General features: G+C 49.8%; 1 protein-coding gene across 1 annotated transcript; it reads right to left on the bottom strand.

The window, feature by feature from the left end:
- Window positions 1-8,980: 8,980 nt before the first annotated feature.
- FSUBG_6569 (DNA-binding creA) lies at window positions 8,981-10,141 on the bottom strand (the record flags this gene model as incomplete). Its single annotated transcript, XM_036684781.1, has 1 exon — window positions 8,981-10,141. One exon carries the CDS (start codon window positions 10,139-10,141, stop codon window positions 8,981-8,983), a length of 1,161 nt encoding a protein of 386 aa, XP_036537862.1.
- Between the last annotated feature and the right edge of the window lie 7,486 nt (window positions 10,142-17,627).

Raw genomic sequence — 17,627 nt, 5'->3', positions numbered from 1 at the left:
CTTACTGTTAATCTGCTCATTAACCGTGCGCTGTGGTACGATCACAAGAACGTATGGGCTTCCCACGACCTCATCCTTTGGGTCCAAGGGGATGAAGGAAACCATTTATATATATATTCGCCCAGATCATACATTCCAGCCCAGAACCGAGATAACAAACTGCTCAGAACGGTTTCCCATATCATAAACTGACATGTTCGACCTGCGATGCAGTCTTTGGGGGGAGTTGACAACATAACCTTAGGCAAAGGACCCAGGACACCTCTGAAGAATAGACTATGAGTCACACAAATGTTCCGAGTCCAGCCAGTCCGTCAGTGGTATACTCAATAATAATCTCGCCTGGTTATGAGACAAAGCATATGTGGTCTGCCGCCAAAGGGATCATGCTGTAGACATGAAGTCTCAATTTCGCCATGACAAGACAATGAGAGACTCAACAGGATTGAGCTCAAGCACAATACTTCAGCCACAATTCCTTTATTTTGTGAAGGACTCACTTTCATTGACCACTGTTCAATATAAGCTGCGACTGTAACCTTGAAAACTAGACGGTTCCTCGCAAGTTCATAAGGCTCAGTCCCACTTAGAATCTCGGGGGCGAAAGACTCATACTTCAGAACCAGCATCGTAGTACGCAACCTCTTTTCGCGATTCACATATGCTCCATGTGTCCTACGTATACTCTTGACGTCCTTTGACGTCGGGCCATTGGACTTTAGCGTTTGGGCAAGTTGCGAGTGATGACTGAGATGTAACTCTTGTCAGCATTGCCTTGGCTTCATAGAACACGGTCTGTTGACAATTGAGATGAATCAGAAGGACTCTTCCATGGATAAAGAGTGAATGGTGACAAGGTAACTATACAGGTCATTCTCAATCATTCTCAACTCTACGTATCTATTATTCTCCTAAGTTTTAAGAACTCATTTAGATGAGATTTCCGCCAGTTCTCATCCATATGAGTTGCGGTAGCGGCTACAAACACACCAAAAGCCTGCTGAGATTGTCTCAATCACTGTCATAAACGACTACACCTCTCCATTACGCTAGAGTAGTCTCACGTAGCCAAGCATTCATCACCTCGAGCATCACGGAACATGTGGCTGACCACCAATGCATGTGAGAGAGAAGCCATTCAAAGATTCAAAGGAGTCGCATTAGAACTTCTTGACGTAGACAATTCAAGTCTAAAAAGTTTATTCCTGATCTTCCAGATTTCCTTGATTACCAAGTATGTAAGAATGACACATGAATTCCAGGTACAGTCATAAGAACTGGGTTCTTGACTAGTTAGAGCTGATTTCCTAGCTGGTCGGAAACGACCTCAGTTTTCGGAACTTCCTCTTAGAGAAAAGTTCTTTTTTGTTCAGTGTGAGTGGTTCTCTGGTGAAGCCATCGTCATAGCTATCAAGGGTCTCTTTGCTTTGGTCTACACCCACACCGTCACGCATAGATCAGCACTTTCTGGGGAACATCGACAGGGCGTGTGTCGAAATCCGGGGAAGCAAAATTATATCAGTTACCGAGATCGGGATCTGCGAGTCTGGTGCCTTTTTTCGCCTCACCTTTGGAATGCCGTCATATAATACCTACCTCGGCCTACACCCAGGGTTGCTTCAGGAGTGCCCGTGCAAGTGCGTCAAAGTAAAACAAGAGCAAACCGCAAACCGCAAACCGCAAAGCTATGCCGGTAGTTGCTATCCTCGGTCCAGCGGCTTTGGCGCTCAACCTAATCTCCAGACCCCCCTAGAACCTTGACTGACGGTTTTCTAGGCGCCATGAAAAGAAGTTGTTTCGTTATCATGTGGAGCTCATTAGGTCGCTCTAAAGGCTTGGTCTCAACACGATTTTTTCCGAGGACTTTGCTCGGCATATCCGCATAGCCCCGAACAAAAGATTTTTCCCCCTTCGAACCCTGGAAATTGAGCTCTTTATGGGAATCCCTGTCGCAAACGTGCCTTTTCTTCACTGGTGAATCCTTTTAGTCTCCAAAGCTCTTGGAGTTTGGACCCTAGGCTATGAGTCAGCCTGCTTCTCATCACATCCGGCTTACTTTTAGTTGTTTTTCGTAGTCCAGGAACTTATCCGAAACCAGAGAGTACAGGGTACTGTGAGATCGGATTCACATGCTCTCTGAAGAAAACCAGTTGGCTACCCACCTACATGCGAAGTATGCTGGTGGTTGCATTCTCACCGTCGTATCAAGAATGTTGTACAGTATCAACTTAGAGGTTGGTCTAAGAATGAGGCTCTCAAGATTCGCCCGGGTTTAACATGCTCCCGTCGACTGCAGCTGCAACGGCCGAACATTCCGGTCTCTGCATGTGTGGCGTGGTAGTTTTCATGCTTGGTGGTGTGCAAGCCCCAAGCAAGCCTTCGGATAGGCAGAAAAGTGCCGGTAGTTTATTGAGATCTGTCAGCCACTCTTCATCCATTCAGTACCTTCATCCCTGAAATCTGTCGACAATTGGTAGTCTTTGCAGCGCCTTGAAGCATCATCACATGCCAGAACACGATGGTTGATGACGGCCACTATCCTCACGTACCATCCAGCCTGATAAGTTCGAAGCAATCATCCAGCATTGTTCTCTCACATGCCCTTATCTGAATACCGGGCATCGTCGTTTCGAGCCAGGTGGGCTATCTTGCCCTGCAACGAAAGGCCCGACTTGTCAGTCTTAGGTACAGTAACAGTAACGGAACCGTCCTGAGCGGCCGTGGAAGCGATCCCACGAGTGGTTTGACTGTTCAACGGCACGCGCCATTTCCTTGCTATACGTGTTAAATGCCATGAGCCTTGCTTCCATGATCCCCACAATCATCAGGGATTCGAAAGCATGTTGACCTTGTCTAAACCAACCATGCTACAACGCTGCTGATAAGCTTGGCCATGGCGGGTTCTTCAGCTCACGATCGCATTCGAGGAGTTGCTGATAGCTTCGACCAAGCCAGTTCCTTCAGTTCATTGAATATGTAGTGATGTGAATCGAAGCCATGTCATCTTATCACGTTCTATTAAACCCAACACGCATCAATTCTGACGTAGACTCAGATGCTTGGGCAATCAGCAATTGGGTCTTTAGAGCCTCAGAGATAAACCGGGTTTCCGTTGGGTTGGTTGATAATCAGCTCGGGTCTTGATAGGCGCGTCTCTAGTCATATGTAGGACTACTACATTGCCATTTGAACATGGTAAAGGTCTGTGAACGGATGGAGATACAAGCTAGGTATCTACAATCCAGTCACTCGAGTAGCGAAGGCAGTTGTTAAACCTCACCTTTGGCTAACAATCGAGGTCAAGCTATTAAGCATAATGTGTTCCGTCATAGCCTGTCCCATCTCCATGGTCGCCATCCCACACTTGTAAGACGACCAGTATCAACCAGGTAGAGGCTATGTTGCAATTGTTAGTTCGTCTGTTGGGTCGAGACGAAAATATTCTTGAATCATAGAACAAAGGACTAGGCGAGCCAAGCTGGTGGATGATCATTGTGGTTGGAATGATGAGCCGACCGTATACTCAGGGTTTGGGTTCCAGTCATTATTACTATTGAGCATCTGAACGACTGTCTTGTCTGCCTTTCAAAAATGGTTTGTATGGTCACTCGCTGATAGTGCAATTCCACAAGCATTCATAAAATCGGTAAGATTACCTTACAAGCCCGTGTGAAGCGAATAAACCTGGTAGTTAGTGCTCATCATGGGCTCAACCCCCATGTGATTGTTGTTGACACCCCTCAGGCGGCGCGGCCCTGACAAGGATTACAACTTTGTAAGGAGCACTTCCCCATGCAGACCCATGCTTCTCTGACATATCGCGGGGCGTGGGCGTGGGGGAGAGCATCCACTATGAGAGCTTGCTCGATGCTTGGCTGTGCTACATCAGGAACAAGACAACTCAATACAACAGCCAGTGCTGGCAAAGAAAGAAAATCCAGACTTTCAGTTGATCTTCTCACAAGGTCTCTTCCGTCATCTCAGGGTCCGTTTGTGACCTTTGCTCTCAGGGGAAAGGTGCCAACTGAGCCAAGAGCTGTGACAGCCCTCGACCTCGTCAGAGTAGCCTCAAAAGGCCTCATTTCCCTGGCCTCGTCTTGTCTCAGCTTTTAAATACGTGCCGTATCAGTATGTATCCGCTGTAGAGCGCCCGTCTCTAGAAGTGCCAGCGGAACTATACGCTGGATACATCGGATATCCAAGGTGCTTCTTTGTCGTAGGAATTTTTGCTTTCAACTAGCTGATCAACGTTGTTTGCCAGGCTAAATTTTAGGAACCATGCTCTCTAAGAATTTCCCTTGAGTTTCCTGTGTTGGTTTGCTTTTCTGGAAGCATCATGGGCTGGGGCTTGTTACAGCAAGTTCCTGTCTGTACTCTGTATCAGAGGGTGATGGAACGTTGTCTGTGGTTGACAAAAATAGGCAGGTCCACTGACGTATGTCTGTCCCAGGGGTTCTCTTCCCCATATTAACTGCATCATCACCAACAGATATTGAAAGAATGCGAGTCAGGCTAAAGGTCAATCAAGAAATGCTCGAACAATGGAGATATTGAATTAAAGATCTACATACAACGTGATGCGGGTACTGGGCAGTCTATGTCGACGTCAGTTCTTGCCATTTCAATCAACTAACATCCTTTGAAGTGGGTGTACCTTGTCGGATAATAAAATACGATGCTGGGAAGTAACCAACCGTCCTTACAAACAATCGCTCCTTTCTGATGAGCTTGTTGCTTGCCTGGTATATGTCTGGAAACACCTTCCCTCCCGCCCACATAGGTGGTCCGGGGTTGGAAGGTATGACTGGGTATCCAGGTCTCCTCTGTTGAACGGTCCGCATCCTCTGCTTGCGCGTCAATGAACACACTCTCCTTAAACATCATCTCGATCCAGACGCAAGGAGGTTACATAACAAATGAACTTGACACAAGGAGTACATACATGGACATTCCACAGCATCCGAGTGAGCCAGGTTAACAATCCTATTGTGATTAATAGTATGCTCCACTTCACACGCAGATCACAAAGTATGTACGATCCTAATACCATTCAGAATCTTCAGGGTCAACTCCACCCACAAAGTAGGCAATAGGTCTCTGATCAGCCAGCCATTTTATGTACAATCACAACGCAAAGAAACCCTTCAGAAGAAATGGTCAAAATTCCTGGTTTGAGTTTAGACGGTCTAGCTCAAACTCAGGAACTTCAACGCCATACCCGCGATGGTTCATGTTAGCTTTGAAAGAAGCAATTATGCGTTACACGACCATCCCACGCAAACTCCGGCCCGGGACGAGCTCTACCGCTCCAATGACCCGGACATGAATGAGCGATCCTGCGATCCAGAATTGAGATCACGTTGTTCAAATCACGACGCCATCCCATCCCTTCCAAGTTACAACTGACCACATGCATGGCCCAGCTGATATTAAGCCCCTAGCTGTGAACGGGTGAACTGGCTGGGCACTGGCACCACTGCTTTCCTGTTGGAGCGTGGGACAAGTCCAACAGAAGTTCTGCTACCTGTCTTATTCAACTAGGCTTCTGCTTCCTAGACTTGATGACCAGCAGATTCAACGTGAGAATCAGAGACCCCTGAGCCAAAATTCTGACTGAGACTGAGCTCTGGTCTTCCTTTGATTTGGGCCCGTTTCCCCGGGGCCCCAGAAAGTTGTCGTTTTTCAAGATAAGACATCATCGTCGCTTGATAACGGCCCGCAATCGCGATCGCCAGCGCATGTGTGTGTGCCTTGCGCCTTCCAGCCGCCTGGGGCGATAACAGGAGTCATGGTTAAGCAGAAGGGAAAAGTGATCGCCAGTTACTTGACGTCGTCGACGTGAGGTTGGCATCGCCTATCGGCCAGCCAAAAGCGGCCATTCCAACCCCGGTTTTCACTGGACGTGGTCAGGCTGCCTGACCCCGCGAATACCACCCTCCAAGAAGTAAAGACAGTACGGAGTGCATTGAAAACAAGACAAGCCCAGAGCTAAAGTTGGCACACACCTGCATCTCGAAAGTTTGGGGGAGAAGCGCACACACCACCCATCCCCGGATTTCAACTGGCAATCCATCCTTAGACTCCAGCCCAGATTCGGAAAACTTGTCAGAATTGGTGTTTCTTCTTGGTTCGCACACTTTCTGCTACACACCATTTCGCTTGCATCCGATTTCTGGTACAGCTCTCATTCGCTCTTGGTTTGTAGCGGTGAAGTTGCCTTACATTTCTGTGCCGGTCTTGTGCTGCCGTGAGTCGACTGCTCTGATCAAGCCGACTGTTTCCCTCAGCTTGGTGCTTATCGTGGCCAGGGGTTGTTGAACCACTCAGCCCACGAAAGACGGCCACATTGAGAAAATCCCCCACTTGCCCAACACTTCATTGGTGTGCATCTGCCATTCAAGGCCATTGTATGTAGGCGTGGTACATGGCGCGTATCGCCCGGTGCGGTATCCCTTCACCGACCATCCCGGCCCGAGACAGCTGGGCCAGCCAGCAAATGGCTGTTTTTGAACTTCACATGTTGAATTTTAATCTTCCCAACAATTACACGGGGTTTACCGTGAACAAGGGGATGCTTTCGTCAGAACATTATTAGGCTTGCTTTTAGAGACAATTTCCACCATGTTTTGTACACCGACAGTATGCGCGTAAAAAATCATCAGACATCCAATGATACTTTGTCCCTTTGCTGTCCCAGATCAAAATAGCTGCACCCCTGAGTTTGGCCGGGCTGAGCAAAGACAGAGTCTTGGTATCTGGAGGACGCGTATCCTAAGCCCGTTGTCCTACCTCTCAGAAACAGTCTCAGGACCACGTATGACTTATCAGTGTGAGCCAGTCATCAGTGTACCCGTATCTAGGGGGAACCCTAAGAGGTTGCCTGGAAGGCTTGAACCCTCATGGGCTGACGTGATGCGATGGGCGAATTGATGCAAAGTTGAGGCGTGCCACCTAGAAGATTGACAGAATTGCAATTTCGTGCTTGCGCACTGGCGGACGAGTTTGAAATGTTCTGTCCTCTCACCTTTTTGCTTTTTGGTGTCACCAACAACACGCGCACACCCCACGGGGGAGGTCAAGAAGCCCCCATTCACTCGTCGAGGGCCTTGTACATCGCCTTATCAACAAACACCGATCGGGGGCATTTGTGGCTTCAATCTTTCCGATAGACTCTCAGCCCAGCGGTCCTGCGTCCCGAAACTGAAAGGTCTCCTCATCTGGCGCGGCCGCTGAGGGGCACTTGTTGCGCCCTGAAAATATGAATAGCCGGGAGGGAGGCTCATATCATAAGCCGAAAAGGTTTATTCTCTGGTGGATGTGCATGGGTAGATAGCAAAAGCGAAAAGAGACAACATCAAGAGTGAATGAGTGCGTCTACCAATACCGGTGCAGCATTATATCACCTGGGAGTTTTGCTTGTTTCCCATGTAATGACCATCACCATCTGAGAATTTCACCATCGGGGCGCTGACACACAGGGGCCGGCTAGTTACCTAGGTTGGGGTTGAATGCCCAGGTTTGGATGGGGTGTGGTGTGATGGTGCATATCCATGGTGGGGGAATGCGGCAGATCAGATTGTGGCAGTTCTGCCCGTCAGCCATTTTGATCGAATGCGCATACATCTTCAGGATGTGTCCGAAAGAGACAAAGAAAATAGCAGGACAGTATCAGAACATCTGCTACGATGCATCTGAGCATTTCCCTTCCGAATCCCCAGACTGATATAAACTCTTCCAATCATGCTTACCCAGTAAGCAGCTGTCGTCAAACTCCCCGTCATATGACGGCATCCTTAGATCTGTCTGATCTGGTTTATCTATAAAAAAAAGGGGGGTACATACCAACGCCGAGCTGGGCTTGGCTTGGCCCCCAAGAAAAGCCAAATTCTAAACCAAAGCTTGCCCTGCTTAGGTAGTAAATAACTCCCCCTCAGACAGAGAGAGGGATTGCGGGAAGAATACCTAGGTACTATTGGCCCTTCCCATTCTGCGGTTCCGCCTTGATCGTGGTTGAACCTTCTGCAACGGAGATAGCGTCATCCAAGCATGTCTCGACGTAAAGGTATTCAGCGTTGAACCTTTGAATTCCCTAATAGATAGCCACCCCTCCATGAATTGCAATGGCCATCACTTACACGCGATGATCCTGACATCAGCCATCCGGCCAGCAGGTTTACGACACGATGAGTTCATCGCTGGCAATCCAGATCAGCCAGGTTACTTCGTTCTCAAGTGGAGTGGGTAATAAGCTCTGTGAGCATTACAACCGTGGGCTTTTGTTGAATAACATTGCTGCATTTCTGGTCTAGGTATCTATCTATCGCCGTGAGCCATACGGAGTACAAGTATTAGTTTCGTAGTCTTCCAAAGAGCCACTGGCAACCCCGTAACGTTAGCCTCCAGCGCAGGCTTGACAAAGCTGAGCTGAGGCTTACCCGAGTGTCACAGACCCTAGTCGACCCATTATCAAGTCCCATCAAGGCCCTTCTCCAGAGTTGAGTGATCCCGCACATCCAAAGCAAAAAAAATATAGGTGACATGAACATTAAACATTTAACATGATATTTTTTGATTGAAATTGTAACAGGAGTGAAGTTTCTTTCATAACAAGAAGTAAAGAGAACACAATCCGTGGATATCAAATAGAACTGCTTTTCCGACGGGGTAGTGATAGCCTCCGACGCCCCCCGAAGCAAGCCCGAGGGTAAAAAAAAATCCAAGTGCTCCGCAATTCGAATTCTAGTTTCCGCCGCCTCCCAAACATGGGCCGGACTCGGTGTTGTTGCCGTAGTCCACCCGCCCTTGAACAAAAAATGCTTCTTTCATTTCACAAATGCCGCCCAAATCCTCGCCGAGTACTCAATCCTTGAGATGATGTAATTCGAATGTCATGTTGTAAACCATAAACGCCATTCCTTTCTATTCCTCTATAACCCATAGTCGTCATCAAGTCGTGCGAGTTGCGATGCCATGTCGTGTTCTACATTCGATCCATGAGATCGCCGCCGGCCAAACTGCTGGTTCCTGAGCTCCTGCCGCTGTGGCTGAAGCCATTGTCAGAAAGTAGATCCTGGACAGCCACCTTGGGAACCTGAGGAACAGGCAGCTTTCGCTGAGATCCATCGGGCCGGCTGATGATGTCCGTCAAAGACATCCCAGTAGGGCGAGGCTGGGTAGTGGGGGCAGATCCCTGCTGGAACTGATTCTGCTCGAGATGAGGCTCCATAGGGGCCAGAGCAGGCGTGGTATTGTGCTGGAGAGACAAATTTCGGAGACTTGGCAGCTCATAGCCAGTAGAGAAAGGTCGCAGACGAGGAGAATGAGCAGGAGTAGCGATAGGCGTGTGGTCGGGAGTGGGTGACAGAGAGTCGTGAGAAAATGTTGGCGAAGAGGGAGCTGTAGAGTTGGGAGAGTTGGGCCTTGATCGCTTAGCATGTCGCATAGCGCCAGAGTAGTGGTCATCGCTGGGGTCCTCATTTGAGTGAGAGCGGCCCATGTGGTAGGAAGAAAGCGTAGGCAGGTGGCCTCGAGAGCTATGCATTCCGTGACCAAAATAAGGGTGATGACGGTGGTTGTTGCTGTGGTGAGGAGGAGCAGTCAGAGTCTCACGCTCAACCTGAGTGGCAGCCTTGGCCAGCATGGAAATGTCACCGCCGCGGTTGTAGTGAACCGCAGAAACGGGCAGAGCAAAGGTAGAGTAGGAGTGAGGAGGAGACACATTGGGTGAAGCAAGTGCGGAGCCAGGGGCGGAGCGGATGGTCTTGGGCGCGGGAGGCGGCGCCATCATTCCATCGGGCATCATATGAGGCGGAAGGCCCTGCTGCTGGTGCATTTGGTGCTGTTGCTGGTGTGCTTGGGCCGCCTTGTTACCTCGCCTTGAGTTAGGGTTGTTGTGAATGCGAGAGTGGCGTGTGAGCTCATCAGATCGAGAGAACTTCTTACTGCAGCCGGGGAACTGGCAGGCGTGAGGCTTCTCTCCAGTGTGAGTGCGGATGTGTCGAGTCTGATGCTCGAGGCGGTGGAAGGCCTTATCGCAGAGAGGGCACTTGTAAGGTCGGGGCAACTCATTTGAGTTTTCCGAGTTCTGGACACCCGGAAGGGGGCCATTGGGCTTGATAACGGTAACTGCTGCCGTAGCCATCTCGACGTCGCCCTGATGGGGTTTCTCGGATTCCTTATCAGCCGGAACTGTGGGGTTAAGTAGATTGGAAAAATCCACGGCCGACTGTGCTCGTTGCATGTGATAGACGTCTGGAAGACCCAACTCTCAACAAAGTAATTGTTATTGAGGTTGGCTGAGGTGGTGGAGTAACTCCAGTGTCGTCGAGATAATGGTGTATCGTTGTGTGTGAACGGGTATATCGTTCAGGTTGTGGTGGTTGTTAGGGTTGTAGTTGTAGATGTTGTTCGGCCTGGTGCTGAATGAGAGTATCCTTCGATTAAGATCTCGGAAGTTGATACGACTTGGTGGAGGAATCAAGTTCCGGGGAAGCTGGAAGATCGAATGTAGATATTTGGAAAGGACGGAAATCTGGAGGATGGAGGGGATGGGGGGATTGGAAGGTTATAAAAGATGCCGGGCTCGGCACTAGAAGCACGCACTGCACTGCGACGTCGACGAACAGAGAGGGAGGCGCGAATGGAGCGAGGGTGGAGGGGAAAGAGAGGGAACGAGGGACGGGAAGGGCCAGCGAGGACACCCCCTTCCACATCACACACACCCTGTTCACCCCACGTCCGAGGGCACCACGATGGCTTGTAGGTACCTGCTGAGGATACCTGCTGGGAGAAACTGAGCCCGCAAGGTCAGGCAGCGGTAAAACAGAAGGGCGAGCGCCTACAGAGGAACGTCACTAGAGGGTCCGGTTTACCGCTACAGGGGAGCAGTCCACTGATTTTAGTTGGAGGGCCCCGTGGGCGGCCCCATTGTGGACTCCGTCAGTTTAGTTTTTTTTTTTCTTCCTTTCTTTTTTTTTTTTTACGTTGCTCGCTTTTGGCGTGCTCGCTTTTGGCGTGCTTGGCTTGGGCTTGGGGGTGTCTATCAACTACTTCCAAGGGGGTGTATCCAATCTCAGGGAACAGAGGCAGTACGGGGCGTGGGGCGTAGGTATTGCGGGTATCCAGTTTTTGTGCCTGCCCCTCCACCTTTTTCTTCTCTTACCCCAGCGGGAGAAGCAGGAGGCTCCTATGGAAGGTGTAACTGGGGCTCTGGAACATGAGCCCCGTTCTTCGGGCCTTATCCTTGGGGGGGCATAAGAGTCACAGTGAGAGAGTGAGAGAGAAAAAGACAGCTCAGCTAAGCACAGCACAGCACAGCACAGCACAACACAACATACAAGTGTTTCTGCATGAGGAAGGCCAACTGTCTCTGCCCAATGCGACCTAGTTTGAGCGATTCTATTCCTCTCAAGTGGCCTATCTGTTCACTTCTCCATGTTTTTATTATACCTGGCTCTGTATCCGCAGTGCGACGATAAGAATGATCTCCCGCTATCGTTATCCGACCCCAGAAGGGAAGAAAGGCAAAATAGAGCGAGTCATAGTCATACCTTGTCGGCGCGACACGGGCCTGGGGGAGACGGACGGGTAAACTGGGGAACTCCAACGTCACTCCTTTCTGGCCAAGATACCTACTGGACATACTTTTCCACTCCCCTTGGCCGAGCATGCCCCGATTCTCTCCTCTGTCTGCTCTATCTTTGATCACCTCGGCTTTTACGTCCCGACCGCCGACAGCTTTTTCTCACCTTGGCCCTTTTTTCAGTTGTGAATGTGGGGACTTGACTTCTCCAGTCTCATTGGTCCGCTTGAATAGTCCCAATCCTTTCTGGCTCTTATGGCCTGAAGAAGCTCGACGGTGAGAGTTTTCAAACGCTCCACTTCACCGTGACTTTCTCCGTCGGCTCTTACGTTCGCACGCTTTTGCCGGGCCGGAGCATGGGGCATCAGTATGTCGTGCTCAACTGATTGGCCTTCATTCCATCGAGCGGCTCCGACTGTGTTTTCCACTATGTATTGTTGTTTGTTTTATTATCTGATTTTTCTTTTAGTGTATTCTACCACAAGACTGATTGACTCGTGGGTCGTCAACCTCGGGTTACTTATATCAGCATCCGTAGACAAATCCACTATTTGGGATTATCGTGGGTGAGGCTCGAGAAGAGACAAAATTACATGTCGATCCCTATCAGTATCCTTCAGTCATTTCGGCGGTGCACATTTTGTCATGCTCTTTGACTCAGTCGTCAGTAACCAATGTCGTGATAGCCACCAATTGTACGTAATCGTCCGTTTGTAACGTCGGACCTGTACTTCCAGGACCATGTCTTCATCATGCCATACCACAGCATAGCTTACCAATTGCAACACCTACCTATAACGCAGATAACGCAGCGGCGTCCTCCCCAGTTTCTCCTTTGCTCCGTTCTGTCAGGCTAGGGATCATGCTACGATAGCTAGCCCTGAGCTATAGTGGAACCTCCCAGGGACGTAGTCGACAGTACACCCACCTATCTCTCATGGGTCTTGACCTGATATGGAGCTCACGATGCTTCACAAGTACCACTCCACTGATTGTTGACCCTTCTTGGCATCCAATGGTTTCTCATTCAGTTGAGATTGAATTTTCATCTCGGCACTATCTTTTGCGCTCCACGAGGGTCACGCTTTCGCTTTCGTGTAAGTCTTTGACTAGCATCAAATCTATTACCCCAGAAGTCCACTCACACTTTTCTCCCCAGATTTGAGGCAATGATCCTCATGCTATCTATCAATGTCAAAGCCGCCATGGCCGCCGCCAACACCAAACAGAGACTGTTCTGGACCCAAGATGTAGGATCCGAGCAGTAAAATGCGCCAAAACACCTGTGGCTTGGTTTGCGATATCGCTCGGCTATTTGTCCGCATAGCCTTGGTGTTTGAAAGCCTAGTCTTTGTGGGGTTGGCCTTTTCCCGGCTAATCACTCTCTCAGCTGATCATGATAAGCACGCAACCGAAAGAATCATGGACCAGAATGATGAAGGCTCATCTTGGAAGCCTTGACGGGGGGCCTCATAGCTTGAATCAATGACTGGCTCTCGTATCAGTTGCAGCAATGTTTGTTCCATGATGACGAAACGTTGCCAACTGTTGAATTACGCAACGTATCAGTCAGCCGGCAGTCAGTCATCCATCATCCGAGCTTATCAGTACCAATTTGCCAGACTCCCAAGAGCCCTTCCGCACAGTACTGTATGTACATACATACATAGGCCTAAACTCTGATATCTTCTGAGCACACAAGAGCGAGACCAGTTCGTTCACCATCGGCTGCGCTTCAAGTGGTGTTATCTTCATATTGAGCCCCAGTATAATCGGACCATTCACCGCGACAAGCGCGCTCCCCAGAGTCAGTCTGCTCCGTCTCAAGCCGTCGTCTGGGGGTGGGTGATTACTCCTTGGCACTTGTCCAGGTTCTTATCGTCAGTTGTCGATGGTCCTCGGCGGCATTGTACGGTGTTTCGGTACCCTTGGGGCTAGACCATTTGATGAGCAAAGATAAACCCATAAGCGGACGCCTCACGAGTCGCGACTCTAAGACATTCTTAAGTTAATAATCGCCCGTCCGTGACAAACAGATTAGTTTACCCCGGTTGCTCATCTTGTTAATTCAAAATTCGCCTCCCCCATACGCCTTTATCCCCATCCCCGGATAATCTCCTCATTGCTGACGCTCCTGATTTGCCGGTCCAAGGTCTAGATAGAGCCGCCCCCATGCAAATCTCCGCAATCAACCTCATCACGAGATAAGTCGAGATCCATTCCAAACTCCAAACTTGACGTGAAATAGCAATATTCCCCTGTTTTCTAAGTTAGTCTATGGCCCCAGGCTCCAGATAGCGGCTGTCCAAATCTAGGCATTTTTTCTGGCTGCAGCTGCGGCTCGGCGGATCGATGGCAACATGTTCCCCAGATTCCACGTCTGATCAGAGTTTTGGCCTAGTCGCCAACACTACTGATACTCAGGGGTGTCTAAACTCTCAGAGTTCCAATCACAGGCCGTGATAAGCAAAACTTGACTGATATGATCCCCTAACCCTAGCCAGATGGTCGCTTCTGGTAAACCGAAGGCAACCTGAGCCCCCCCAGGGGCTTCAATGGCGGGTTAGAAACTCTGAGCATGCCCTTTTGAAAACGTCGTGCCGCCTTTGCACATGTTTTGTTCTTTGCTTCCCGGCTTCCGCCAACTGCGACGGCATGTTGGTCTGTCAGTGACCCTGGTACGCCACCTCGTCGTTTGACCTCCCGAGCGACCAGTCAATCCCGTTCCTGTGAGCAGATAAGGCAATCCGACCCCCAGACCAGCACCCTAGCCTAGTTCCTATGTAGGCACTGGGAGGCTCTGTACCCCATCTTTCTCCAGCTTCCCATTGTGCGATGGCGCCCCGGACTTGAGTGCCTGATGCTGGGTGATAATCCCAGGCAAACTAGCCTAATTGCGGCAATTCCGGGGGATTGATCTAAGATCTTATCCTGGCCCTCGGTGATTCGGAACGGCGAACACCGCCTGCATGGAACTTGGAAGCATACAGGCCTCAAGGGTCTGTTTTGTTAGCGTCTGTACAACGCCAATCAAGCCTAAGGGGAATACCTAAGCTGTGGCGAGATACCTATAAGTGGGCCTAAAAATAACAAAACAGACCCTTGAGGCCTGTACCCTCGACTTCGGCCCGGAGTTCAGATGCCTTCCAGATTCGCCATGGCCTGATGCATCTGCATACTGTAGTCTTGAGCGGCTGAAGCTCTTCTTTGCCTCGCTGATTGTTGTTGCATGCCAGCAACTGCTGCGGTCAAAAACACATGGATATACCCGTAACAAAGGTCATTGCAGCTCCTGAGGCACTAGAGTGTTTCCAAAAAAGGACAATGGATTCATGAGCGAAATGTCGTGATAACGAGGCGGAATTACCCAGCTTGTCGCAGACCCTTACCTGGCCCACAAACCCTACCCCTACGCCCTAGACTCGGCGGCATACATAGTAAGATCTCCGATTTTTATTCAATGCCTGCGGCTATTTCCCCAACCCATATCGTGTAGCTTCAATGTTGCTCATTGGATGCGCATGTTGATATGGCCGATAACAGCCACCTAATGCGTTTACATGCGAGATGCGGCAACCCATGTCTTGCCGCTGAGGCCAATGCGCCCGCCCTGAATCCAAGTAACTGGTTAAGATTCACAGCCGCAGGGCCGAGAAGCTGATATGTTTGATGACCGTCAACGATGTAGCAATAATTATCATTCATCACCTCTTGAGCAACGCTTTGGTCACGGCCTTGAAGCTGTCGAGGAGCAGCGGACCAAGGCTAGGCCAGGCAAGAAAACAACAAACTTGTGGCATAGGCTACAAGAAGACTTGCTCAGGTTCAACATAGACGTATTGTAGATTTAGTAGATCTTAGACTTGGTGTTTCTGGCAGCCTGCCTCAACTCAGAAGTTTTCTTCCTCCCAGATGCAAGGCTATTACTGTCTGATACTCATAGTGGATTGTATTTTCAGTGCTGCCTGTCTGGGGCCTCTGGGTTTTGCTTTGACTCGAGGCCCTGAGTTGTATAGCCGAGCCAGCGAAAGGCCCGAAAACACCAAGGGGGCAGTCATCTCGGTTCGGATCTGAGCAGGCCTGCCTGAGTCGACAGCGCTCAGTCAAGGTCTTGCCCCACGTGGTGCGGCAATTGGTGTGTTGTCGCTGCGTTAGTCAGTAGAGATGAAAGCCATCCAGGTACAGAATTCAATGACTAGTTCTTTGTTCGCAAGGTGTTGGTGGCTTGGCTCGCGAGAGGCGGCTCCTCTTCAAAGATTCAGCCTTTCAGGGGCCTAGATCTCTGGCCAACAACAGACAAGCTCTCTGCGGGGCTCCAGCTTTTTGCATGCACAAAGACACTGGCGCCCCTTGCAGAAAGCCTGCGGCTCATTGAGAACTGGACTAGACCCAATCAGGGAGGTTAAAGGTGCCTTATCACTGTTACCTATCACCAATGGTATTCAAGCGGGTAATTGAGCAAGACGATGGAACTCGTGCACAACTCAGAGCCAAAGGGCCTAATAAAATTGTGGTTAGGAAATCTTGATCCCAAACTGGACCCTCATTTCAACGTTGCATCGTGGGGGCACGACACAGCCTGACTGACTGCCCTGACAGCACAGCTTGTTTGCTCTCAATTCCCGCTATTCCCCTTCATGAACCCGATATTGGCCGAGCCGTGCATGCACTGTTCCATCTGCTTAATGAGATAGGCCTGCGCACAGTAGAGTACTCGGCCTTTTAATCAACACCATCCTGACATCGTCGGAGGGGGCCCTTCGGTGAGATGATTGATAGCGCCGAAATCACATGTTCCCCGCAAAATTTGCATGAATTTGCTATGGCTTCATCCGTTGTCAAAAACATTGGCCTGTTTGGCCCTCGGACTGCCGACGTAGTATGGCCCCTCAGCAAATCTCGAGCGACCAGGCAGGCACTCTGGCTTTCACATGCCTCTCTCCATAATCCCCCCAGGGTCTAACAGGAAACCCCCAAGGATGGTGTTCCACGACTTCCAGGGCATGGTACCTTGCAGCTCTATTGGGACCCGCCGTATCTAGCCGTATGAGACATTTTGTCCATGACACGAGTCTTGCTTGATGTCTCCAGTGCACGACCACCCTTATAAGCCTCGTTGTGACGAGATTGACAAATAGATACGGAGTAAACCCACAGATAGACTCTTACAAAAGCTCGGAAATGGCGGCGCTAAGTCGGAGGTGTTGCAGCTTAATCAATGTGGGGCGGCAGGGTTATAAACAAGTGAACTTGAAGTTCAGATATCAGTGACGATCCAAAGGTCAAGCTTGACTTGTCACTGTTTGCGCGTCAGGTTCACTTTGCCCCATCACTTGAATACTCGTACTCGTAGAAGATGCAAATACTGGGGACAGGCATGTGCTGATGCAATGCGAGCACCGCCACCAATGAGCAAGTCCTTCCAAGCATGGTATCGGAAGATTCAAGAATACCACATCATACTCCATTCCGTTTGCTTGCATTTCCTTCAACGGCGATACGGCTCGGTTTCCTGATATCGGTGCCTCAACGGTACTCTCCTATCGTGGCCCAAGACTGTAAACCTTGTGACTTGAAATTTTCGCTTCTCGTCTGGGGTCGAGAGGATGGGGTAGCGTCAATTTCCCCACAGGATCCTCCCGCGGAAAGCCCATGATCTAGACGGGAGTGAGAGATGTGTGGCATAACCGTTTCTGGTATGTGAGGATCGGCTACTCGAGTCAAGGTGATCTACCATGCCATGGTAGATCATGCCGCGCTATCTTGTGTCTGGCTCCTGCATCGGAGATGTTATGGTAGGTTAGCAACCCGCAACCGTACATGTAACATCATTGACCTTCTGTGCACACTGCGGACGACGGGAAAGCATGCCGTCCTACTCCGTAGATGTCACCCAAATCTCATCACATATGTTCCTAACGACGAGCTAAAGAGGGAAGTATGTGACAACGCACGTCTTACGATGACAGTCACCACTTTACAGCAACTAAAATGTTTGTAACCGATAGTTAAATGCTTTAGGCGAGTTCTATACTTTTATTTAGCT

This window comes from Fusarium subglutinans (assembly GCF_013396075.1).
Source record: "Fusarium subglutinans strain NRRL 66333 chromosome Unknown NRRL66333_c0000069, whole genome shotgun sequence".
NCBI classification, from domain to species: domain Eukaryota; kingdom Fungi; phylum Ascomycota; class Sordariomycetes; order Hypocreales; family Nectriaceae; genus Fusarium; species Fusarium subglutinans.
This window is presented reverse-complemented; position numbering and strand designations above follow the sequence as displayed.